The following is a 27814-nucleotide window of genomic DNA, read 5'->3' on the forward strand; positions in this document are numbered from 1 at the left end:
AAGGTGCCAGAAACGAGGCGCAGGGAAGGAGACGTCCGAATAATATTGTAACATATTTGTCTGTTTGTCATTGTTATTAGTGTTTGTGTATACAGCACATTGGTCGTGATAATAGTAAGTGTAATATCGCGGAGAATGATGAATAATAATGAAAAGAGAAATGAACGACGTCGGCTGGTGCAGTTGCAGAGAGAGAAATGAAGACCGCTGCCGTTGCATCTTCGCGTGCCGAGCGCGTTCTTCCCCTTCCGCAGGCCGTCGATCGCTTTTTCCTCCGTTCACACAAATACACGCCGGCCCAATAAGCGACTATATTATTATTATTATTATCATTATACTCTCTGTACCGCATTTACCACCTTTCTCCTCTCTTGCATTTTTCGTTTCGTACGTTTTTCGTGTGCCCAGTTCATTGCCGCCGGTATTTTCTAGAACGGAGTCAGTAGGTTGTGGCCCTGCTCCAGGTGCATCGTATCAGTTGTACCTATCAGTCCGTACGATATAACACACGCGCAGTCTCATGCTCACACTCTCGGCGACGGACGACCGGCACGCGAATTGTATATAGTATAGTAATTCACTTCTCCAGAGACACTTTAACAAACGTATTCAACGTTGTATCGCATTCATTTTGTCGTATCAACGTTTTTGTTTTCGTCATTATAACCTTTAAACCGACATTTTTTTCTATTATTATACATACAATCGTGACAGTGTAATGTGCAACTGTTAAAACAGTATACTTATATACCTACGCGAGCACAAACCGTATTCCGTTTATTGACAAAAGAGTAAAATCTATAGCCGGCGATACGATGAAGAGTCTCGGATTTTCCGAGTATCTTGCCATTTGCTGGTGCCTGTGTCAATGTCTTCTATACCACGGTGAGCATAAAATTATTTGTTTTATCGATATAATGTTGTTTTTGTATTGACAACATTATAATTCATACGAAATTTATTTGAATATTTGAATGGTTTTAAAAAATCTGAATTTGTTTTATGTATACATGTATAAATTTGATAAGGTTATAAAATATTTTGACTTATCGATATCCATCCAGAATATTCATTAAATGTTCTGTTAAAGGTTAGGTGCATTGCATATCGTGTACTTCGCAGTACCTAGTATTTCCACCCAGCGTTTTAAATTATGTTCATAAAATTAAAAATATTAATTTCCTATAAGCACTTTTCAAAATTTTTAAAGTATTGATATATTATGATAAAAATATATCTACACGATAAGAAATTACTAAACATTTAATTAGCTAATAAATTCATAGCTTAATTAGCTTATTAAAATTATATTTTATAAATCAATATTATTTTGATTTTAACAAATAATTATTATCCTTAGCAAAGTTCTATATAAATATTGTAAAAATAAAAAATAAATTATACTTGTTACAGCAAATAACAATAAAAGCATAATACGTTAATACCTATATATAGGTACACAAAATGGCTTTCAATTACTTTATTTTGGTATACATAACTAGATTTAAACATTTGTGTTATTTAAAACAATGTATTTCATATTGTTAATGATATAATTTATAGAGATATATGTGTAAGTTAATTTACCAATTCAATAATTTTATAGACATAAAATATATCAAATACATGACTTCTTTTTTTTTTTTAATGGACGAAATTTATTAAATTTTAAATCGTTGTATGAATAAGAATAGTTAATGTTTTATTTTATTTTAAGCTTTTAATAATATAACTAAATTTTATATATTATGTAGATAAATAATACGTACCTATCGTATTACGTACAATTGTTCAATAACACTTCGTAAGCTTAATTAGTTTTGAAACTTTGTTTAGAAATATAATATTTCCTAGAAAAACCATAAACTGTCTCGTACAAATATTTCATTGATAATTTTTTCCCCATGTGTAAATTGTATACAAGATTATTTCCAATAGCCAATTAATCAATAAATAAAGAGAGTCAACATCAAGAAATCTAATGGCGATACAGATAACTCATTTTTTCTTTGTATTCGAAAAAAATAAAATTACACGTTTTTCCAGTTCAATCAGATTTTCCAATCTATATATTATACTTACCAAGATTGTAGCTTTAAGAATTCAAACAATTTTCATGCTAAAAACTTCGTTGTTGTCTGTCACAACTATGATTTATTCTTCATCACATACTCTTTGTTAGTAAGTTATAGGTTGGCCGCGGGGTGATGCAATAAATATCATATACATATATGAAAAAATTGAATTCAGAGTAAATCACATAAAAAACAAAAAAATGTTATAAATGTTTTATCAAAAACTATGTTTTGTTCTATGAACATTATCATTTATCACAACGTTATATTGTAAAATATTTCAGAATTATTAATTATAGTTGGTAAATATTTGACATTTGCCAAACAAGACTTAACGGTTAAAATACTGGTTGAACCGGAACGTATGTAAATGTGTGTAATGTGTATCCATACATGTTATAGACAGTTTCGTGTATTTTATTTCAAGTATAACATTTATCCCTAAAAGCGGAAAATCAGATATTTAACTTAATTTAACAAGAAAATTAAAATGTAACTGAGTATTCACTTTGAACCAATTGAAGTGCGACTCTATACTGATAATAATAATAATATATTTATTTTTTATCTCTACCTACAGAGTAAATTATTTGTAAGAAGATCCTTTTCTTAGATGTATGTAGAATATTATCTCTTATCCGTCCTATACCAAACTGTTTTATTATGTTCCTCATGCTGCGTTATTTGTTTTTATTTAATATATTATTAATACTTAAATTTATGCTTGTTATAATATTTGAATAAGTTAAATAACAAAATACCAATTGCTGTAAATTTATAGTTATAAAAATTTATAGACATTATAAAATTAATTATATAAATAAAATAACTATATGTACTAAAAAGTAAAAAATCTTCATTATGTGGGTACCTATATAATATATAAATCAAGAAGCATTTTATCTGATATCATAATGTCTATGATAATATACACATACACATATTATATATTTTATTTTATATGCGTAAATATATATTTTTATTGATTCCTAGGTATTAACAACCAGCAGTTTAATCACTTAGTTATTGTGAGTTTTTAAATTTCAGCTTCAGCATTTAATATCATTTATCATATTATATTACTATAGGGTTTTAAATAAATAAATAAAACAACACTTACATACACATTACACTACAGTCTTCGAGTCACGACGACGGGAAAAATACGCAATAATATAATTATTCGAAACTAACTAGTTTGCAGTTACTAACTACTAAAAAACACAATATATAATATCATCTAAACATGCAAAAGACGTCAGTAAGGTTATCATAATACTTAATGTTTAGCGATTTTGCGCTGTACCCAATCCGATTTGTCACAAGTACACATTTGTGCCCTTGTCGCACAAAACGTACACATATAAATAATAAAATAATATACATACATATAATACTTAGTTTACGCTTTAAATACGCCAAATGATATTTTAGATCCAATCTTATTTTTATTTTCCGTGTAACTCTAACAAACAAGATCCGACAAGATACATATTATTATTATTATCGTATAGGCGGCCCCCATTGAAATGACAAAGCATCACGAGGGACACGCGTTTATGCATCGTCTACGGACATACTATGCATTACATACCTAGATATAATGGGCGAAAGGTCGATGTCAGTGCCACACGCGGCTATCGGAGTAGTAGTATAATATAATATATACGCCTGCACGTGTACGTGTAACAAGTTTGTGTTATATAAACCATTTGTGGACAGGCGGAGGGAAATGAATACGATGCGCTATAGTGTTGGAAAAGCGTGGTGTTGTCGAGGGAAGGCCCAAAGAGAAAGAGAAAATGCTTCACTATAATAGAAAACTGGTTGCATATTATTATATCCGACCGTTGGAGATGCTAACGTAAATTTATTTTATTGCCTAAACTACACACTATGATATTTATACAAAACATTACATTCATTCATTATCAATTTTTATGAAAAACTTTTATTCGATATTCATTAAAAACACCAACAAATGATACTTTTTGCAAAAAATTTAAGTTTTCCTAATAGCAAAATTAACAATGTTCAATATTATTATTCTTCTGCTTTTTACAATATTTCTCTGTTAATTATTGGAACTGTCATTAATGCAAAATCGTGTAACTAAAAATTACAAGTGACACAGGAGAAGAAAAATCGCATCAATTAGTTTCAGAGGAATAAATATCAATAACCAATCTTTTTCTCGGATTAATAGAAAGATCTTTACTACAATTCATAAGTTATGTAAATTATAATATTTTAACATAGTTTAATGCTATTCTGAAATATTACAAAACAAGAATGAAGATACATAAGAATGTGTTCGGAGAGGGGAGGGGGTTTGAGAAAGCAATCGATTCATGGTAGCTTTTTAAAAATGATGACTAGAAATTATGAATAATAAAAAAAGCAAATACTAGGTTTGAACCTCTCCCCCATCATCATCATATGAATGGATCAATATACATCCCTGGATCTGACAGCTTGCAACTGCAAACTCCTATATTAAAATATACTATTGAACATCGACTGGAGCCATGCAATGCAGTGCACCGAATTGCACTTCGCGAGTCGTTCAACCCGATTGATTCGTAATCTAAATCTGCGGGAACAGTAGGCATTATACATATATTAAACGTGCACGTGTAAAGTACGTAATATTGATGATAAACGAGTGCGTTACACACAGGAATACAATGAAAAATATAAAAACAAATAAAAAATATGACAATGAACATACGATCATTATTGACTAGGAGTCTCGAGAATTCAGACCACGAAATGGGTACCGTCGCTGAAACCGAGAAACCGCATTTTATATTATCATTAGTGTGGTCAGAAGAGCAAGTACGAGCACTGGTGCGCGAGCACCGGGCAGATATAAACAGACCTATTTCGATTTTTTCAATTTTTTTTCACACATCCTCTTCCAAACTCATATCCAATTTTCCACAACTGCACGCCACATCGATTATATATATATATATATTTTTCATACATATATACAAGCACACGGAGGTCACCGATGACCCCATACGAAAACTGGTTCTCGACCTTGTCATTACTATATATATACCTATAATATATATAAATTACAATATTATACATACTGTTTATAAGTGTATATTATGTCGCGAACAATCATCACGACGAACGATCACTGGCTTTAAGTATATTCATAAGTATGCTCGCCACCAAAGACTCCAAATCGTTTCTACGATTTGTTGTTCCTTATTTGTAATTTTCTTCGATTTCCGTGGTCGACAGGAGGATCGTTGATTGCGGCAAAACCGGTGACCTTGCAAAACGTGTGCTCTATAATCTATCATTATTATACAACATTAATGTTATGCGTATTTCACTGCTGCAGCGACATCGTTATAATATACGATTCACTTCGTACGATATATTATCATCGGAACTCGATTGGTTCAGTGAACTTTCAGCCGAGTTGTGTCATCACTCACCACCGCAGTAATAGTATAATATAGTCGTATTCGCCGCCTCCACCGCGACCGCCACCACGCGGTGATTGTTTTACGACGACCTCCATTAAAATTGTTTTGCGATCGAATTCCATCGTGTATTACATTATATAGAATTTAGTACCTGCGCGCCACATTGGCACGGCAAAAACGCGTAAATGCGTAATTATATTGTTATATAGTAGGCACTTATATATAGTACCACGATATATTATATTGAACCTCAAACAGACGCCGTATACCCGGGTTGGGATACCGTTATGTTATTATAATATGCCGATACTGTTGTCTCGTCGTAAACGTCTGGTGCAAAGTAAAGGCGTATATTATAATATACTTCGTGTATATTGGGTACATACTCGCCAGTGACGCCCACTCGCGTGTGGTCCGCAACAGCCGTCAGCTACTATAATATGTGATATTATGTCTATGCACGTAATATAACGGTGTCACTAACCGTGGTATTCTGCCAATTGTCTGTATTTTCGGTACATTTTGTAGAGTAAAATTTTAAACTCGGCCCCCGGATGTATCTCATAAATCATATACAATTATTAAAGTACAGTTGCAAACTTCCGGGTGCGTCTTCTTCTTCAGCTAACAATATCCTACCGACATAGCTACTCGGTGTGTATTATCTTACATGTATTCGATACCAACCAAATTTTAACCCGAACCACACGCGATACTGTTGAAAAATTCTAATTAATTGAGAAAAACAAAAATACAATTATTATAAAAATACAGAAGTATTTTATAAAAATTATTTGAAAATATTAAAGATATACAGGTAGGTATGACTTTTTTCTACAGACTTTAGAAATTTAAATTTTGACGAAATTATAGGTATTTGATGAAGAACAATTTAACTTATTATTTTGTAATTCAAAAATGTTATTATTCGTGGAGACTTGAAGCTTTTAAGTATATTATCTATAATATTTTAAATGCATGATGACATTGTCTATTTATACCAAGAATCTATTTAGTATTTAATATATACACCGTAATCCGCGATAAGGCAATATTGATTCAAAAGTTAATGAGAGTATTTTATAATATAATCATATACTGATAATAGTATAATACTATCATCACAAAAAATAATAATAATAATATATAATAAATATAAAAATTAACTCAATCTATTAATGGTGAAATAATTAGCATAGTACCAATATAAAAAATATATCATTAAATACTCAGTTATATATAACTCTATATATGTATAGACTGAAGACTGTCTTTATTCACTGATCAGAATCGTTTTTTGTACTTATAGATTAACTTCAAATTACTTAAACAATGACAAGGTACAGTCGTTATCTATAACTGTCCACCCACCAGAGTGGTTACCTAATTCATCCCTAAAGTAAATTCCTTTTTAATTTTGCATATCTTAGGAAATAGTAATATCTAGGTATACATACACACGATTGGCTGAAATATCTTCGTGAACTATCCGCGTCATTATGGCTGCGCTACACGTTCGTGTTCCTTGGTTCCTTCTATGAAAACTGTTCAACTTGATTTGTTAATTCGGTCAAGTGTACTGCCCTTACTTCTCGTATATTACATGTTATTGGCCTTTAACGGATTTAGACGCTGCATAATATGCATAGGGAAGTTTTAGAGAATTCATACACAACACCGTGTACACTGGCAAGTGTATAGAAAATATTTTCCGGTCAGTACGGTTGAGTCACGACCAGGGTATAATAATTTAAGGCGCAGCAGATGACCGTTATACTGTAGTATAGTTTACAATGTCGAGACAATTAGTTTTAGTGAAGTCAAATACAATAATATAAGACAGTGGCGTAACGAAGTACATGGAAAAAACACTCTAACACAATTTATCTTGTTAGGAATTAAGTATAGTGTGAAATATAATATACATATAATGTACTTATTAATACATCTCAATTTCACTGACGACAGTTCATTTTTTTTAAACATACAGAAAATGTCCAGATATTAAACCACCTTAGTTCTTAATACTTGCATACCTACTTACTGGTTATTCTTAATGAATAATTTCGTATTTTTGTAAGCAATTATTTTAATGTCTGACCTACATATGATATTATTTGACAGTCGAAGATGGTTGCACTTGAACAATTTTAAATGTTTTGCGGCAACCATGCCCCATGACTCTACTAAAACTCTAACGTCAAACGTACCTATGTATTCGTAAAAGAGCATTTTATGATCATTCATTTTGGGCCGATTTTGAAACTATATTTAACACAATTATTGTAGTTTCAAGAAAGGGGCTGATACAATATATTGGGTTTCTGATAAAAATTCTTTTAGTCTTTTTGATATTATAATATGTATCAATGTACTTATATAGAATCTATTTGGAATATATAGAGTATTTCTTGAATGGCTGTACTTGTATTTAACAATTACCTACAATGCAATGCGTACAATAATATTTCCACTATTACGCATTATTATTTATCGGTATAAATATATCGACATAATAGGTATAGCGAGTATCGAAAAAAGTTCAGCCTGCTATTTTCGCAATTTTATATTTCGTTTATAGAGTAGCATATACACATACATAGTATAATATGCGTGCTAACCGTCCATGGTTTATTCTTTATTATTATATGTTTGATATATGAAACAATTCTTTGAAGATGTTATAATCTAATAATGTGCTGTAGGTATACCTATTATAAGTATACACATACTGTATGGCATATCTATAAATAATGCAGACAGTATACCTATACACATACGTGTTGTATCTGCATATTATGTTAGTATATATGATTATGCATTACGAATTATGATATTAAACGTTCTTCTCTAGCTAAACTAATAATCATGTTAATCGTCATATATCGTTAATGCAACGACGATAAGTAATATAATAACAAAATCAAAGCGCTTTATGCACATTTTCAATCAGATTTTGGGTCAAAAACGTGCTGTAGATAATTGAGTAAGTTTTATTCCTACTTTATATACTTTATTATAAGTATAGTTAGAAAAAAAAATATTATTTTAGCGAGCAAACAACATTTTACCATTATGCATGTGTATACTTAAATGGGAATACATAAAATAATATAACCGTAAAATGAATCGTTATACGGGTAGAAATAAAAATGATTTAAAAAATAATTATACAAAACCACAAACGACGTCGCTCGCCCGTAAATTAAACAGCGCACAGTTTCGATCGGGAATTTGGCTGGAAATACTGTTAGGTCGTATAGAATATAGATTATTACTATTTTTTTGTCAATATTATTTATATGTGATACTGTGAGTTTTAGAATATTTTTTTTTAATGCTAATCGCTGATGATTATGTTTACAAACTAGACAGTTCACTTTCATAATTGGATTTTTAATTTTATTTCAATTTTTTTTAATATAGCTGTGTTAATGTAAAATCTTCTTGTTTAGGAAGCCGTTTATAATCATCTCTTTGAAATTACATAATAGTTTATGGTCACAACGAGATAAATAAAAAGCGGGATATAATTTATTTGATGTTCTTGTTTGCGTTACTTTCTGAAACAGCCTGAAACACAATTATTATGTGTATAATGCCTACCTATTCAAATTCAATTAATTGTATTATGAACATCAATTGGTTACCAATTCTATATAGATATTATAAATATCTATACTATAAACATGTATTTTATAGGAAACATTTGTAAGCAATAGTCAAATTAAATCTTCTAATATATATATTATATATATTTTTTCAAAATCATACAACAGTATTATTATTTATATTGACGTATAGTTATGCTTGTGAATGTTATATGAATTTCATTTAATCTTCTATTCTCAAAATAACGAATTGTACGAGCTTTCAATGTTACATTATTGTACCTTCATTATACTCACAAGTCTAAAATAATAAATGTTTAATATATATTATATACTATAAACTGCAAGATATCATTTCCCTAGTGTAAGTAGTACATTTTATATTAAATATGAAATGTCTAATGACCATCTCCATTAAATAATAACATAAGTACGGAGATATAATGGTATACTTTATGTATAATAGTAATAGGTATGTATAAATAGGTAGAGATCAAAGACAATGGTGATTCTGCAAGACAAAAGAATCACATAAAAAAATACATACCAAATATAATATATAATATGATGTGAACACTGAAGAGTCTAGAACGACATTTTAACTTCTACGAATTACAGTAGTCATTAGACACTATTATCATTATTATTATTGTTAATAGTAGCAGACACACAATGGTTTGCAATGTCGGTGTTTCATAAATTTTATAATATTGCATCTTTCATTTTTTTTTTCATCTTTAGGTTCCTGGAACAATATTATTATTTTACACGATACTTATATCATTATGTGCATTACTATTATGAAATTTCTTATCGTGAAGAACAATAATTACTAAAAAAAATTGATTATATTATTGAACCAGTTTAATATAGAATGTGAGATAAAGTACAAAAAAATCCAAATCTGCAGTAGGGCATATACCTTATAATATGTTGTAAATTGTACGATATATAATTAAAAAATTTTCTCATGATTTATCTTTTTAAAATTATTATTCACTAACTATAATCATCTATAAACAAGAAGAATAATAGAATATATTTTTATACTATCCGATGTGTGCCTATAATAAATAATAATCATCCACTCATTGCTCGTAGATAACAAAAATAGAAAAAAAAAAGAAACAGTGCCCAAGAATATCCTATTGAAATATATCAGTAGTTTTTGTATTAAATTACACGGTTTTACAGCAAATGGAAATTCATGTCATTTTTAAATAACCTTAAATTTGTGAAAGTTGCTAACATCCAAAATATTTTCCAAAATAACGATTAATTCATATAAATATATATATAAATAGATTTATATCTATATTCTTTACATTATACCTATATTATATAGGATGTAACATGAAGACCAAAAAAAAAATCATGCTAATTCATCGTATGATAAAAATTGCTAATATTATTTGATAAGTAAATAATTTAAGAACTATACTCTTGTTAATAAATTCTCAAAAATAATATTTTTTTTAAAGTTATTGCGTTCCCAATTAATTTTACCAAAAAAATATTGAATTTTAAAATAATTCTAAAAAATAAACTACTTGATTTAGATAAATATTTTTACTAGCAAAATTGTTCTTAACATCAGATTCACAATTTGGATATTTTGAATTTATCTAAAAAATTGTTTATACAATTTTATTTTTTTATTTTCAGTAATGAAAAATAAAACATAGAAAATGTATTATACATGTAGCGCTAAAGTCACTAATAAACAAAAAAAAAAAAAACAAATTAATAAAAAATATTAATTTGAACAAAAGTCAGTTCTATTCGTTACACCTTGTACCTATATATAAATATATATCCCTATGTTTCACTAATAATTTATCACATCGTCATCTTCACTATTGATACTAGCTAAGTAATAAAAAATCTAGGTAGGTATTTATAACATTATTAAATTTAAAAATGTTTAATTGCAAAGAAAATAAGCTCACTTAATATACTTCAAATAATGATTATTACGTTATGACTCATAATTAGAGGTCGGATTTTTATGATTTTACATATTTGTTTCTAGTCTATGCAGTTATATGGGAGTGAGAAATCTTTACGATTCATGAAACACAAAATTCATAGGAAAAAATTTATTTTGCATAAAAAAGCATATTTTATGGGTTAGAGAATATTTTTATATTATCGGCATATAATGAATATATTTCACGTTTATCAGCACTTTGATAGGTATAATAATGTTCACCAAATAATTCTGTTTATAAATAATAAATTTCTGGGTTTTAATAAAAATTAATCGTAGGTTATTTTGTTAGCCAAAATAAATTTAAACTGAATTTTTTTTAATATTAAAAGAATATTTTGCATATTTAAGGACATAAAACATCATATATCTGGTATTTTAAAAGAATATTAAGAGAATATATTGCCTAATTTATGCGACATAAAAACATCATATTTTAAGGATTTTAAGAGATTATAAATCCGACCTCTACTCATAATATAAGACACTCGACCGCTATAATGTAGGTAATATGATAGATATCTATCCAACTTAGCTTGTCATAGAAAATAAAAATAAAAACCAAACAAAAGACAATATATTATAACGTGTTACTTTATGTACATACTCATTGACTTGCATAATGTTTAAAAACATGAATTCTATGAAAGTTGTTATAACGCGTATTCATAGATAACTTACAGTAAACGACCAACTACTAGCTGTCTGACAGCTTCGAGAAAAGAAACCGTACAAGAAAAGTCTAAATAATATAGAACTTTTTATAAAATAATAGTCAGCTAAGTATATTGGACATAGGTACATAATATCACGATAGCTGTAACACAGAAACACGAACCCATAACATTTTGTGCTTATTAAAATACGAGAATTTTGATAAGTTTTATCAGTCCCTAAAATTGTGTGTAGTACGAAGCATTTTGTTTAGTTCGAAAAGTGCAGTATGTAGAACGAAATTTAAAAGTGTGTTATTCACATTAAAACTTTGTAATAATATTATATAACATTTTAATATAACAATATTAATACAGGATATCTGAAAGTTCTTCGACCTCTAAGAATAAAAAAAAAAATTATAATTTGCATAGATACTTAATACAGGTAATTTAAATTTATTTTTACTATTTACTGATATTATGTATTATTTTACTTACATGCATTTTGTATACTAAAACATTTTCTTTTTTCAACAAAATTTCTATTTCACAATATATTTTTAAAGAACCTTTAAATTTGTTAAATAAAGGTTCTACTTTATTTAAATTAAAAATCATTTATTCTAAATATATATTATTAATTGATATGTACTATTGTATAATTTAGATTTGACCGATTTGGAGTATATGTATGTAGTACCTACGAAAATTTGAATATTTTAGGGACTGAGTTTTACGTAAAAAGAATAATTTGTATATTGATATACTTGATCTATTTTAATTTCAATTTAAAGAGAGAGGGAGAGACTTGACCTGAATGCTTCCGAATCAAATTAATTGTTAAAAAAAAAAAAAAAATATTTATTTATTTTAGAGTTGTATATAGGTACTCATAATGTAAGTATGTATAAACTATCTATTAATTTTATAGGTAATATGATATGCTACATTTGTATATCGTACACGTAATATAATGATTGAAAAATAACATTATATGCATTAGATATAGGTTAGCAATAAGTATAGAACATGTTTTAACTTGTATTTAAGTATAACCGTTGTCCGTTTCACACGAGTCCGACTTCAATGTTGTCGATAAATAAATAAAATCGATTTTGATTTTACATGTACCATGTTACGATGAAAAAACATCGTAATCTGAAAATAAGAGGCACTCAGCTGGTGCCCGAAACGAGTCCTTGTCCGTCACAATTTATTATTATACGTACTTCAGTACTTGCAATGAAAAACGATATTTTAACATTTCACCCTTTAATTTCATATCTACATATTTTACATAGTAAAAATGTGAAGTATTAATAGTAGTTATTTTAATTCACATCATAGAGTGCCATTTTGTACCACTCTCTTAAGTCTTTACACGTGCATACAGCTGATACATGAACTTGGTGCTTTAGTTAATATGTGCGACTCAGACACGGATCCAGAAAAATTTAACAGGGGGTGCTCAAAAAAAAAAAAAATTGTTAGGTACACCTTACTATTTATTTAAATATTACCATTTTTTATTTGATTTATTAGTGCTAACTTTTTTTCATAATAATTGTTATCGGTGCTTTCCGCCGTCGACGCGTGTCGTTATACACACGAGTATACTTCGAAAACATTTAACAATAATAGTTATTATTGTTGTAATCACGATAAATTAAATTTATTTTTTATTATTTTTAAATTTATTTAATTTATCATGGTCGTAATGACGGCGATAACGAAAAGCACCGAAATTATTATTATTATTAATTTTATTTTGAAAAATAACAAATTATATAATTTATTATATAAATTTATTTTGTTGGTGGCTAAATGACAGGGGGTGCCCGAGCACCCATAGCTCCCCTCTGAATCCACGCCTGGTGCGACTAAATGTATACTATATACCGTTATTGTGGAACACCAAACCCATATAACACACATCCTAAAACAATATAATATCAAATATTATTGCCTAGGTATCTTATTAAATATGCTACCTGTGCGTATATGATACGATTAATTATTAATCTTTTAAATAGTATAAAGTTAATAAACATCTTTAACCATTATATGAGCTGTCCTCGATACTTAAAATTCTACCGTACAATGTTTTAAATCGTTTACGGTGGTTTTAACGGTTAAAAAAATAATAACCACTATAACGATATGTCATTAAATTTGACATGAGATTGTACTAAGCGATCAGTATAACTATTTCCCCGTTAAAATCGTGTTCAAAAGTTTATTAAACTTTGAGATGTTGGGAGGCGTAGTTTCAATAACTTATTAAATGTTATAATATTCTACATCGCGTGCCCAATAGGTGATATCAATAAGTTCATAATACATTGGTATAGGTACTGTTATTTTCATTTACTTTCAAAATCAGTGAAAAAAATATGTATAGAATTTTAGAACAAAAGTGAAACAATGATCAGTTCAAATAATAATAATTGGTTAAGCATTATTTTTTTTTATCACGAGTTAGCATAAATGTATTCCACTTTATTAGTTTTTGAACAAATCAGCTACAGAGCAGCAGATATATTTTTAAACGAGTAAATAATTTTACATTATACACACGTTGTGTAGTTACGCCTGCACAAATGCACATACGATACGTCGATACCTATCGATAGTATAGTTGGAAGGTATTATTCTGTAGTATAATGTTTAGTATCAATTATAATATATTCTAGTGATTGAGACATTGTGTCGGCCTACAGACAATTCGTCCACAAAATATGTCATAACTGCATAAAAATTAGAAAAATAACACAGTTTTTTTAATTTGATTTTTATTATAAAATAATTATAGCAAGGCACAGTTTTAATAAACGAATAATTAAATGCCTACAGAGGTATCCCAATAAACAATAATAAAACCTTAAATATATTATAACTAATCAAATTTCACAACAGCAACATTAAACATTTGATATTTATCAAATTAGATTTTAATAAACCTTATTGTAAACATTATTTGAACCAATTTATAACATTTTAAAATTAAAAATTCAATATTTCACCGTAATATTAGGTATAAGATATAATGCATTTCTATGTACCCGTGACGGAATTATGTATTTTTCAAATATTTGTATTTCATTATAATATACTCATATATATACTATAATATATTATTATAATATTCACGCGAAACGTAAGAAACCATTTTCACTCTTGCAGTTATAGTTATCACTAGAGAGCGGATCTTTAGGATTTTACATATTTTTATTGGCTTTATGCAGCTTTACGAGAGTGAAAAATGTGGACGATTTATCCATCACAGAGTTCGCAGGAAAAAATTTATTTTGCATATTAAAGCATATTTTGGACATAAGAGAATATTTAGCCTATTTTTCATATTTTAGAATATTTTCTATTATTGTTCATAAAAATATCATATATATTGTTAATTTATCGATTTGTAATTTTTCCAACAACAATTTTTTTTAGGAAAAAAAATATTTCATATTATAAAAATCATAAAAATTAAAAATCATTCAATTACCGACTTGTTTGTAATAAAATTGGTAATGTTGGTCATTCCGTTATTCTCAATCCATTATCGTACCATAGATTATAATATAATAGATCGTATTTGATAACTGATTTTTTATATATATTTCATTATATTCATTGAGGTAACTAAGTATGAACTAATTTATGTTTTTATATTTAAATAACTTAGCTTTTACCAAAGGGCATGCAAGAATTATATTGTTTTTATTAATTTATTTTGTTTTTTTATATATATTTCTTTATATTCATTGAGGTAACTAAATATAAACTAATTTATGTTTTTATATTTAAATAACTTAGCTGTTACAAAAGGGCATGCAAGTTCTATATAGTTTTTATTAATTTGTTTTGTTTTTTTTATACCTATTTCATTATATTCACATATCTATGAACTATTTTGTATTTTTTATAATTAAATATTTTACGTTACCAAAGGAATGGTACATAAGTTATTTATTGTTTTTATTGAACTATTTTCGAAAAAAAAAAAACATATTATTTGCATATTTATAGGTTTAAAGCATATTTAGAGAATATTTTAGTGTTTTTTTAGAGCATATTAGCATCATATTTTAAGCTTTTAAGAACCTAAAAATCCGCTCTTTAGTTATCACTTATCATACCTTAGAGCTTTTCCAACTAGGTATAATTTAAACCGGGACACGCACGATTAAATATAATTTTTTATTTTTACGGAACGGATTTCCGGGATCGAAATGCACGCAGTAGGTGATTCCGCACGATATAATATATAGATGATATGCATGAATAGTATATTATATCATATTATAATACACATCATTATTATGACTATTAACGGTGTACGTGGAAACGATGAACGTAAAAAAATAACTGGAAAATGATAAGACTAATTTAAATAAATTCGCGGTGTGCGTGTCTGAAGTTTGTGTATGTGTGTTTATGTATTTTTTATGTTCTGGTCAGTAGGTCATCCACGACATCTAGAGCCGTCATGCGATGGTCACATTTCTATTTCTATTGTAATCTCGGTTATAACAAAGAACGAGGCTAGTGACCCTCCAGCAGACCCGGCTGGCCAGACGGCAATAGAAAGTAACGTGCGCGCGCGTATTCCATCGTCGTCGTTGAAGCAACAATATGTATACAATATATTGATGACGCAGATGAACCTGCACTCTACAACGGTAGTTCCGGTCTGCGAGCGATTTTTCAACGAATACGTAGGGTATATGTGTATGGCATTCGAGGGATGTGATCTTCGTGAGAGGGGTAGATTCTGCCTCTTTTCCACATAAGCCATCATATATCATTCCAATATCTATAATTTGGACAAGAGGTAGTGTATAGTTTGGAATCATCATGCCACCTAAAGCAAATTTTATAAGAAAATCTCGTCAAATATATTTTATTGATCCTAAAATTTCGATACAGAAATGTATAACGGTGGCATATAAAGACTAATAATTACGGTAATGATATCAGTTGTAAATTAGTAATGCACAACTTTTACCTATAAGTGATTAATCCAACTGAAACTTTCCTGAGGTATATTCATTCTTTAATACGATATACTAAGCATGCTGATATAAATTATTTTATTACCGTCGTAGATCATCTATACTCTATAGCTATGCTGCACACAATACTAAACTACCTATATACATTTTTCAACATATATAGGTAACAATCCATTTTATACCTACACTATACTTGTAATAAACAAATTGTGAATAATATGTACTTTTTAATAAAAATTAGCATTTTTTTTTTTTTTAACTTCCTATGGCCTTTTTATTTAAACGATCAACAGTCTTATTAAATACAATACTATGTGAGTGTGTACAATATGATAATTTATAAGCAATAATAATAATAATAATAATAATAATAATAAAAATAATTAATTAAATATATATTTTACAAGAACATGTTTGGGATAGTACCTCCAATGAGATAGCCCCTTTCAAAAAATATAAATGTGTATATACCTACATATAGTATATATATATAATATAATACATCATTTAACCATTCAGGTTGCAAGCGCATATTGAACTTAATACCAGGAAAAACGCTTTGCAAACACGCGCCTCACTTCCTTTTTATCTTACTCATATCCGGAACACTATATCAGTAGTGGGAATAAAAATGTTTAAATAGAAGTGTCAACAGATATCCGAATAAAATGTCTTTCGTTATTATAGAGCTTGATATTTTTTTATTTTTTTTATTTTATTTTTTTTTTGGGGGGGGGGGAGGGTTGAGCTTTACTTTAATATTGAAAAACTTCAAAAATAAAAGGAAATGTTTGTAGGCCTTAGCCCACGAATCCACCCTGTTTGTACCCATGCAGTTGTTAGCAAACATTGTAGTTTTACATATTTTATAATGCATTGCGGGTAAATGTGTGTATATAGTTAGAAATTACCATGTATGATACATAAATATTGTAAGCGCTTATAAGTTTGTTTTGACCGATATATTATAGTTTTTTACTCCTCGTATCGAGTGTTTCATAATAGAAACTCGTTTCGCATGAGTAAGTGTGTACAGCAATATAACATATACATTATAGTATTATACATTTAATCTGACTTAAGTCACTGTAGAGTCGTGTAGAGCTTATGTGTAATATTCCCGCGAAATTGCAGTGTCAGATCAAAACGAAGTCCTTAGAATATATAACCTGAATACAAGCCGTCGTGCACAAGAAATATAAATACCCTTGGCAAAACAGAAGATTAAAAACATTATTAGTTGACAGTTGTACCATAGATGATTTTTTTTCACGGGTTTCAGCCCATTTCTTTCAACAGTTCGCATATATTAGGTATCTCATAATTCACTATTGAACATAAAATATAATAACCAAGTGTAATGTGTAAATGCATAATAAATATCCTTGTTAATAATTGTACCTACATACGATTTCTTATTGTTATATTATGTTAATAATTTATATTTTTATTCTTTATATATTTTTTTTTAAATATACAGTGCTAACAGGTCTATTTGACTAATGCTATAACTTGTTTTCTATACAATATTTTTAAGTTTTTTTTTTTGTAATGATTTCTAGAGCTTTGCGCTATCACTAAAATGTTTATATGATATATTTTATTTATTTTTTTAGAAATAAAGTTAAATAATTTAAGTTTTGTATTACATTATTTTCTTATAATCCAAGATAGGTATTTTATAAATAGGTTTTAAAAACAGTTTTGGTGTTTAAAACTTTTAATTTGGTTACGCCATTAACTTTTATACAATTTTCAAAGTTTGTTAAAATTCAAATTGATTGTTTGCTATAATCTGTGTTTTTTTATCATTATAAGGTGGGTAATCAATAATAAATACATGTATTGTATCATTATTTAACATGACCACGTGATGCATAACTTAAATGCATCGAAATCAAAAAAACCATAAGTCAAGTAAGGAAATTCGGATATGCAGATTCAAGAGCATTAAACCGGAAAGATATCAATAACATGTATAGAGGTCATAGATCAGTTTCCTTTCAACTAAATAGTATAAACCTAAAACCACTGTGTAAGGTATAACAATATAAAAGTTATAGAATATAATATTCTAATATTGTTCATTATTTTACAATACATTTAAATCAAATATATTGTATATACTTAATGAGATTATTTTATTATTATATAAAAAGATTTTAAAATATTTTTAGGATGCCATTCGATTACGAGAAGGGCGTTGTATTTATAAATAATGTTTATAAATATTTATTTATTATATATAGGTACGTCATAATGTATTATATGAGAAAAAAAAACTTTGACTCGGTACTAAGTAAGACAAATGCTTGCTTAGGTCCGTAATAGGTTCTTGTCAATTTATCATTGACGAATGACGAGTGACTAAGAACACATAACCATAGGACCAGTAACTGCACATAATATTATATATTATATTATATACGTTCCTAACACAGCAGAATTATTATAATAATATTATATATATATATATATATATATATATATATATATACCTATGAACGGAAATGTGAAAAACAACAGCCGAGATCAACGATCGTGATTCGTGATAGATCGGAAATCACGGTCGTTCATACTTAACAACAATATTACATTCATACATTTATAAGTACGACGGTGGTACGGAAGAGCGGGGGATTAATTGACGTGACTGAGCGTTTGTATATTATTATTATGGTATGAACGACAAAATGTGGTGCGTAATAATAAAAAAAAAACCGACACTGTAAATCATGGCATGCTAGAAGCGTGACATAAACCGACGGACTAAAATCTAAACCATATTAAACTGCTAAACTAAAACACGAACACGTGTATTAGGTACGCGTACTCGTATCAACACGATGAGTAGAATATTAAATTATCATTATTTCTAATACTTTCCTACTCATCTCACCGCACGCTAAACGAAGACGAACACTGCAGTTTGATTTAATTTGTCCGGAAATAAATACACTGATACGTACTTACACCGTGGCGAATTTATAGTTGGAACGTTGTTGATAATAATTACGAATATTATATTTGGCCTCTTAGGTATTAGCTGGTGTTGTTGGTAAGACCTTTTGGTACCACTATATGATTATAATAGATTATTAAACAGTGTTAAATTAAAATGTAACGATTGTCTTGTACTTTTGTAACGATTTTTAAGACGGTATAATGAGTTTAGAAATAAATAAATATATAAATAATAATACTATAGGTGTATAATTGAGCAGTTTAATCTGTTTAGATGTGTATTGGAGAACGTGCTTAAAATATATCGTATTTGCGCCTATATTGAATGATAAAGCGTTCAAAAATATATTAATATATTAAGAAATATTGAACTTAAAATGATAAGGTTAGGTAGATAAATTCATACAGAATACATGTATATTATACATAGAAGTTGGTAATTACTGAAAAATGATAAACTGTACCAATGGTGCCAATAAGGATTTAAAATGTAGAAAATCTTTTAGACTGCTCTTTGCTATACGCCTATACATGCACATGTGCATCGCGAGTGTAAAAAATAAAATACTCAAGGTACGGTTTATTAGACATAAACACATACCGTTTAGAAATAAATCCTTGGCGAATTATGTTTACCTGTAAAATAGCAAGTCAGCGAACAGTACATAATATCACATATTATACGTTTAATATATTAAATAATATAATAACTAATATTAGATATATCATAGAGCATCCGTGGCTTCGGCCAAAGATCTTTGTAATAGTCTACGCTGCAAAGCGGAAGTGGTGGAGGACAAAAGCGTTTATTAAGTATAATATTATGACACGTAGATAACTGAAGAAGTGTGTCACGTGCCGATAATTGTGCGTCCACTTTTATTATGGCCTATGGGTATTGAAATCTGAATCAATTGTTGAGATTATAATTTATGTTATTATTACACAGACTTCTAAATAGATACTACCAGCTGGTACTTAATACATTACAGTCGAACAACTCTTGTTATATAATTAATCTCGTTTCACCATTTTCTCGGTTGAAATATTGACACGAATATCGGAATATGTGCCTAAATAATTTTATGTTTATCTTTGGTATTTTCGTTATGAAATTATGTAAGTAGTTGCAAATTTTATATCCGCGGACAAGTTTTCTAATTCAAATCATGACGGATGAGTTTTAATTATTTTGTATTAGTTTTATTCAGAATTCATCGAGTAGTGTAAAAATCTGTGCATTATTATTGTTAGTGCGCGTCATTAATAAAATCAATTATTGTTATTACCACAGGTGCATCCGGAGCCAGAGATTCCGCATGTCCCAGGATATGTCCGCAGGGAAGTTCCGAAGAACCGGTGTGCGGTTCGGACGGTATAATTTATCCGAACGAGTGCGAAATGAAAAAGAAGACTTGCGGGAAAGGTGAAAAATTATGACATAATAATATTATTATTATACTTATATTTACCTGTATACCTACCACATATAATTATTTCTGTTATTACGCTCGATGAATATAATATGTACCATTATCGTTATAATCAAGTCCCTGAATCATTGATAATAAAATTATACTCATACCAATCGCCCTCTTTTTTCTCCTTTGCCGCGTGTGCACTGCAGGCATAACCGTGGCAGAGAGCTCAACGCAGTGTCTGCGGGCGTACGGATCGAATTGCGAACACCGCTGTGGCAAAGAACAGGATCCGGTGTGTGGTACTGACGGCCGGACGTATCTAAACAGATGTATGATGCAAGTGGAAATATGTAGGTCAGTACGCCGTATATTATATCAATAATATATTAAACCGTCAGCTGTCTGTGAATATGTATAGCATAGAACAGTGGTGTACACAAACTTACGTAGGGGATTAAAAAAAATAAATATTAAAAAAACTAATAATAATATACCTATATAAGGTACCTACTTTGTCTTAAAGTGAAAGAAAAAACGATACACGTAGGTGTCTATTCATACGTGGATGGTTATTGAAAATTAATTTTTGACAAATCTTATCTACACACATCGTTTATTGATGAATTTTTTTCATTGTTTAAACATTTTTAGGGAGAGTTACGACACCGCGTCCCCTCTTGGACACGCCACTGATATAATATGTACATAAACAAGCACGAACAGGGTATTTGGCTGATTTGAAAAACAAACAGAACATAGCTACTTATAATCTTTCATAATATAATATTTACAAGAAAAAACGAGTGAATATGTACTATCTAATATTTATAAAACATAATACTCTGGGTGTTGATAACTATAAACTAGTGAAATTAACTCCAACTAAATTTACACCAATTCCCTAAATATCATCATGTTTTTAGTAAATACCTATATTTATTTAGAAAGAATAATTCTCAAAAATAATTTATTTGTAATCCCATTAAAATTGTTCTAAACCAAAGCCAAACTGACAATTTCTTCACACGCTTATGACAATAATCATGTATCCACAGATTTTTAATATCTTTATATTAATGAAAAATAATTTTATGATATCGAATCTTACAATTGCGATGATCTACGATTTATCTTATGATGCAAATATTATAAATTATAATCTTGTGCATGTCTGTTTTTCACAGGGTCGGCACGTCAATGTCACACTTGGGACCATGCAACAACATATCAGCCCACAGGGAAAACTGTCCGGTAAACTGTGACCAGGCACCAATGGATGGACCGATTTGCGGATCCGATGGAAACGTTTATAGGAACACTTGTCAGATGAAACTTTTCACATGCGGGTAAGGGTCTACGTAGATATATGCAGTGTATAATAATTAATAGCATATAGATTTGGTGTTATAATATGTATGATTTATATTATTTATATATACGAGAAAAAGGCGATTCACCAAACATGCTTTTTATTGAGTACTAATATGTACCTATTACCTACCATAGTTTTTCTAATTAAGTTTTTCCTGAACGGCTGAGCAAGTTAACACATCTATAGTATTAATTTGAATGATGACGTTTCTAAGCATCCAAACATTTGTCGAATATTTTTTATTCTGGTGTAGAAAAAACCTGCAGGGAAATGGTGTGCCTATACATATTATATAATAATATACTATGAACCTATATTGTACATATAGGTATTATATACCTATTAAATATTTCATTTTCCTGATAATAGTGACCAGGAATAATGAAGTTTTAGGGAACACGAGAACATAATAATTATTTTTGTGGCAGACAAGGAGTGGTGAGGACATCCAAGAAACACTGTCAGACGACCAGACACTGCCGAGAATCGTGTTGGCGGGTATCGAAGCCCACTTGTGGGTCGGATGGCAACATCTACAGCAACGCGTGCCGAATGAAGTCGAAAAACTGTGGCAAACACGTATTTGAGGTGCCCATGGCGTTCTGTCTAAGCCAAGAACGTAACCGGGTCGGTTCAGCTAACGCGTGCCCAGTGAACTGCGACAAAGAAAAGGAGCGGCTGACTTGCGGTTCCGATGGCAACGTTTACCGTAGCGAGTGCGAGATGAAAATGCTCAACTGCGGGTGAGAGCGGAATAAAACGAATAATAACCTGACCTGGCCCGACCAGACGAATGCCCTAATAATATCTACTTAATCGAACTCACATTATATATGCGAGGTGTTAAGTTGGGTTAGGTTAGGTTAGGATTTCGAGATTTTCTTTTTGGTACCCATACTTAGATGGCTCAACATTTCCCGTTAACCATTTTTGTTTAACAGACAACAGACCAAGAAGAAGGTGACTAAGGTAGATTTGGAAAAGTGTAGAGCAAGGATCAACAAGTGTAACAAGGGCCAGTGTCCAGATGATGTGGACCCGATTTGTGGAAACGATGCTCAGAATTACAAAAATCAATGCCAATTGGACCAGGCAACTTGTTTGTACGTACTTATACAATACACTACGCCGCTCGCTTATTAACCATCAAATATACCTAGATAAGGTGTAGGTGTGACTGTATAATGAAAAGTAACGGAATTAGGTAAAGCGCTAAAAATAAGAATTATTGCTGCCGTTGAAAAAATCGGCACTTATATAGGTTTTTTATTATCAACATGCGGCAATGGTGACTTGTGTGGTTTTTATATACATATACTGTACGACTTTTAAGTTCATTAATCATAATAATTAAGGATAATATACAATAATTGATGATTGACACGTGTGTGCGCGATACCGCCGAGTTCGATATAATACATATTAATAGAACCCGACAATCCGCGAAGTTGAGCGTGAAGTCATACATTATTAGATACTGAATAATAAATTAATATAATATTTGCGAACCAGCCGTGGGTGACATTGGGTAGTGTCTGTAAATGTATTATGTTAAGTTTCAGGTCTTAAGAAAAAAAAAAGCTATAAATTATTTAAATTTTAAAATAATATTTGTTATACCTATAGTAATACTGGTGTTTATAATCAATGCGGGTAGGTACCTAATGAATACACACCGTTTTAGTTGGTACAGATACCGATTTTTTTTATTAAGTAATTTCAGTTACTAAATATATGATTTGCTTATATTTTAGAACGTGTATGAATAGTTTGAAGCTCATTTCATGTTTATCTTATAGTTTATAATTTATCATATAATGTAGTAACTGCGCTACAAGGCTCCCGACATGATTACAGCAAAGTCTAGGAAAAATTAATATGTGCGACACTATCCGTATACATAGTGCTGCTATATTATTGTCAGTAAAATTCGTCGTGCTGTTTTATTTCAGGAGAGGAATACAAATGGCACACTTGGGCAGGTGCTCGTCTCTGCTGTCCACCGAAAAATGCCCAACGAGCTGTGAAAACGAACGCGAAGAACCGGTGTGTGCGTCCGACGGCAACGTTTACAGGTCGGTAGTATTCACTGTTGTATGTTGTATATTTTGGTACTTGATGCCTAAACCACCTACAAATTATAAGGTACATAATACGATGTAAGTACAATTAACACGAATTTAGAGATTGGCATGCAGACAAACAGTGGCTATAGGTAATTTAACGAATATTAAATCTGATCGTTTTACGGATCTAGTGGATTATAATATCGATTTATATTTCAGTTCCTATATAGGTACTAATTGAAGAACTACTTTGAGAAATATTTCTACTACAATCCATTACTTTTACTTTCCCCGCCATCAAAACGAATAACTCAAGTATAAAAAGAAACATGGGATGATGTCAAACTGTCTGTTTTAATGTTTTCTCTCTCTTGTCCATGTGCAACATAAATAAAAGGCGTTTAGGCAGTCTAAGTGAGTAGAACTCGCTTCATTTGAATTGAATAAAATACCTATTTAAAAATTAAAATATGAAGAGCAAGACAATGCGTTTTTTTCATTATTCCAAATAATAAAACACTCAATACTTTGTTTAGAAATAACAACCATTTCGACATTTTTAAAAGACTGATAACTTAAAAAAACTTAAAAACTTAAATAACTTTTAAAAAAAAACAAAAAATGTCTTGTGTAACAAAATATTTTAATTTTTTTAATTTTATGTTGAGTGTTTCTATTCTAAAACTAAAATCAAACGAGTTCTACTCAGACTGCGTAAACGTGTTTTGTCTTGTTGTGCATGGGTGATTGAGGGAAAACAAACAGCGTGTGTTGATATTCTATTAATTTTTGATCATTTTTGATTACAGGTGGCATTTATCCGAACGTCTGATTTTAATGTACAAGACATTTCAAATTAATTAGTTATCTCGAATAAGAACTGTCTATTGAACGCATTGAAAAATTGAATAGGTCGTCATCTTATAATTTTCTCGGTTATTTTTTTCCTGAGCGTATAGAAAAATTACACAAACGCAATTATTGTTGATACTGTTAAACTCCTATGGAACAGCGGCGGTCGGTCCGATGACTCGGGTTATGAGTATAATATTGGGCAACACTTTTGCTTTTGTAATGCTACTCTAGCCATTGGACTGACAGCCATACAGTTTAGGAGCCGAATGACACCAACATTTGGTAGCAGAAAGTGGTTTCATTGCATATTGATCAAGTCTTGTTTGTTGGCAAATATTAATATCATTGCACCCGTTATCTCTTTGTCATTAATTACCCTATATGACTCTTGCTTAGCTTCGTCTAAACGATCATGATCTGGACGATCCATCACAGAGATCAAACATTGTGTGCCTGGATTGTAGTGTGGCACTATAGTGGACATATTTTGTCTTGATTCCCGACGCCCCAAGTAGTAGTTTTCACATTTTTGTAAATCACAGTTTCTATGAAAAACTTAGAAGACGTATAGAAATGTAAACGAGTAACTTAGCGCGATTTTTACAGAATTCTGTTCAGAAACGTTTTTGAACGCGATAAATTATTATTTTTAGATATTATTATTATTTAAGAAGTATAACTTAGGTAATAATATATTTAGCTCATAAAATTGAATAACAACGAACCAATAAACTATTGTAGTGTACTATACAACTTGGTAATGACACGATAACTCTTAATGCTGGCAGGTCGGAGTGCGATTTGAAGATGAACACATGCGGGCAAAAAGTCGTTGCCGTTCCGCCGCACCACTGTCCCACGACGGCCCTGTGTCACCAACAATGTGAAAAGACTAAAGAGTTTGTTTGTGGATCTGACAACAAACTCTACAGGAACGAATGCGAAATGAAACGCGAAAACTGCGGGTGAGTGTACACTTTGGGCTAGGGATACGCCGTCACGACACTGCAGCATTAGCAGAGAGTTGACCCAGGGGCGTATTTATGGGGGTGGCTGAGGGGGCTTCAGCCTCCCCCCCCCCCCGAAATCCAGGAATTGTTTATGAAGTCTGCTTATTATGTACTATCAGATGTAAATTTTCAACTCATATAGGCTGAATTGGGAATTTCAGTTGGAGAAAATACCACAGCCCCCCCCCCCTAAAAAAAAAATCTAAATACGCCCCTAAGTTGACCGGACTTTATCCAAAATGTTAGGAGATCAGGAAAACTATCTATGCACACCAAAAAAAGTTGTTTTGTGGTTCGGCTGGACAACTATTAGAGTTTGTTTGAGCTCTACCCCTCATTAAAAATCTCAACGCTACTGCAGGGACAAAGACCCAGAGTCCTGATGGCATTTATTTTTTCCGTAGAAAACACGTGTACGTGGTGCCCATGAAGAGGTGTCTGACCGGATTCCAGTTCAAAGGATGCCAGCGTGTGTGTCCGACTCTGTACGACCCGATTTGCGGCACCGACCTGAAAACATACAGCAACGACTGTTTCTTGGAGATGGAGAACTGCCGGTCCCGGTCGCTGGTCAGCAAACAGTATCACGGCGTTTGCGGGCAGCCAACCGAAGAGCCCAAAAACTATTTGTACTGATCCTACATAATATTTATTATTTATTTTATTAATATTATTAAACTATAATATTCATGATATGGTAAACAAATATTATAATTAATATTCGCGACGGCTTTAATATTATGTCGCTTTTTTTTTTTCATGTACACATTAGACACCTGCATACTATGTTCGTATTTTAATTTAATATGATTTTTTAAACATTGGAAGCGTTTATTTACGTCCGATATTAAATTAAATTATACAATATTTTAAACGTTAACCACCTTAAATGTGTTAGAATTGATATTGATGCCACAAGTAATTCTATAAATCATTGTAACACATTTTTCTCTACTTTTGAAATTCTTATAACATCAAAAGTTGTTTTCTTATATACATTTAATGTACATTATTATCATATTATATAATTGAGCGACGTGGCATGAAAATCAATCAAATTAAAACATATTACCTAATACTTAGGTTCTAAGGTATTGAAATTTTATTTTAAGATTATTTATCAATTAATAATATATTGTGCTCTCAAGCAAATTTTATACTTAAGCAATGGCCTGTCAAGTTGATTACATTATGTGTCTTACCCGACTCAAGAATATCAAGAAAAACAAGTGCCAATATATATTAAATAAAAATTTATATATTTATGTAATGAAATTATAATGAAATAAACTTGTCAATTGATTTTGGGTACTTTTTTTTTTTTTTT

At 30.0% G+C, this 27814-nt stretch overlaps 1 protein-coding gene across 1 annotated transcript; it reads left to right on the forward strand.

The window, feature by feature from the left end:
• Positions 1-424: 424 nt before the first annotated feature.
• LOC107170769 (serine protease inhibitor dipetalogastin) lies at positions 425-27789 on the forward strand. Its single transcript, XM_015520963.2, has 9 exons — positions 425-885; positions 21058-21189; positions 21391-21538; positions 22369-22530; positions 22985-23299; positions 23498-23659; positions 24509-24631; positions 26266-26442; positions 26892-27789. Exons 1-9 carry the CDS (start codon positions 816-818, stop codon positions 27121-27123), a joined length of 1521 nt encoding a protein of 506 aa, XP_015376449.1. The 5' UTR covers positions 425-815; the 3' UTR covers positions 27124-27789.
• Positions 27790-27814: the final 25 nt, after the last annotated feature.

Source organism: Diuraphis noxia, unplaced genomic scaffold, assembly GCF_037042655.1.
Source record: "Diuraphis noxia isolate RWA-SAM2 unplaced genomic scaffold, SU_Dnox_SAM2 contig0004, whole genome shotgun sequence".
NCBI classification, from domain to species: Eukaryota; Metazoa; Arthropoda; class Insecta; order Hemiptera; family Aphididae; genus Diuraphis; species Diuraphis noxia.

Bases quoted from the DNA above. Each gene is read 5' to 3' on its own strand.
- LOC107170769 (XM_015520963.2), top strand. From the start codon at position 816: ATGAAGAGTCTCGGATTTTCCGAGTATCTTGCCATTTGCTGGTGCCTG. The intron at 21,190-21,390 runs GTGAAAAATTAT...TGTGCACTGCAG, and splicing joins AAAGAAGACTTGCGGGAAAG to GCATAACCGTGGCAGAGAGC. The intron at 23,300-23,497 runs GTGAGAGCGGAA...TTTGTTTAACAG, and splicing joins ATGAAAATGCTCAACTGCGG to ACAACAGACCAAGAAGAAGG.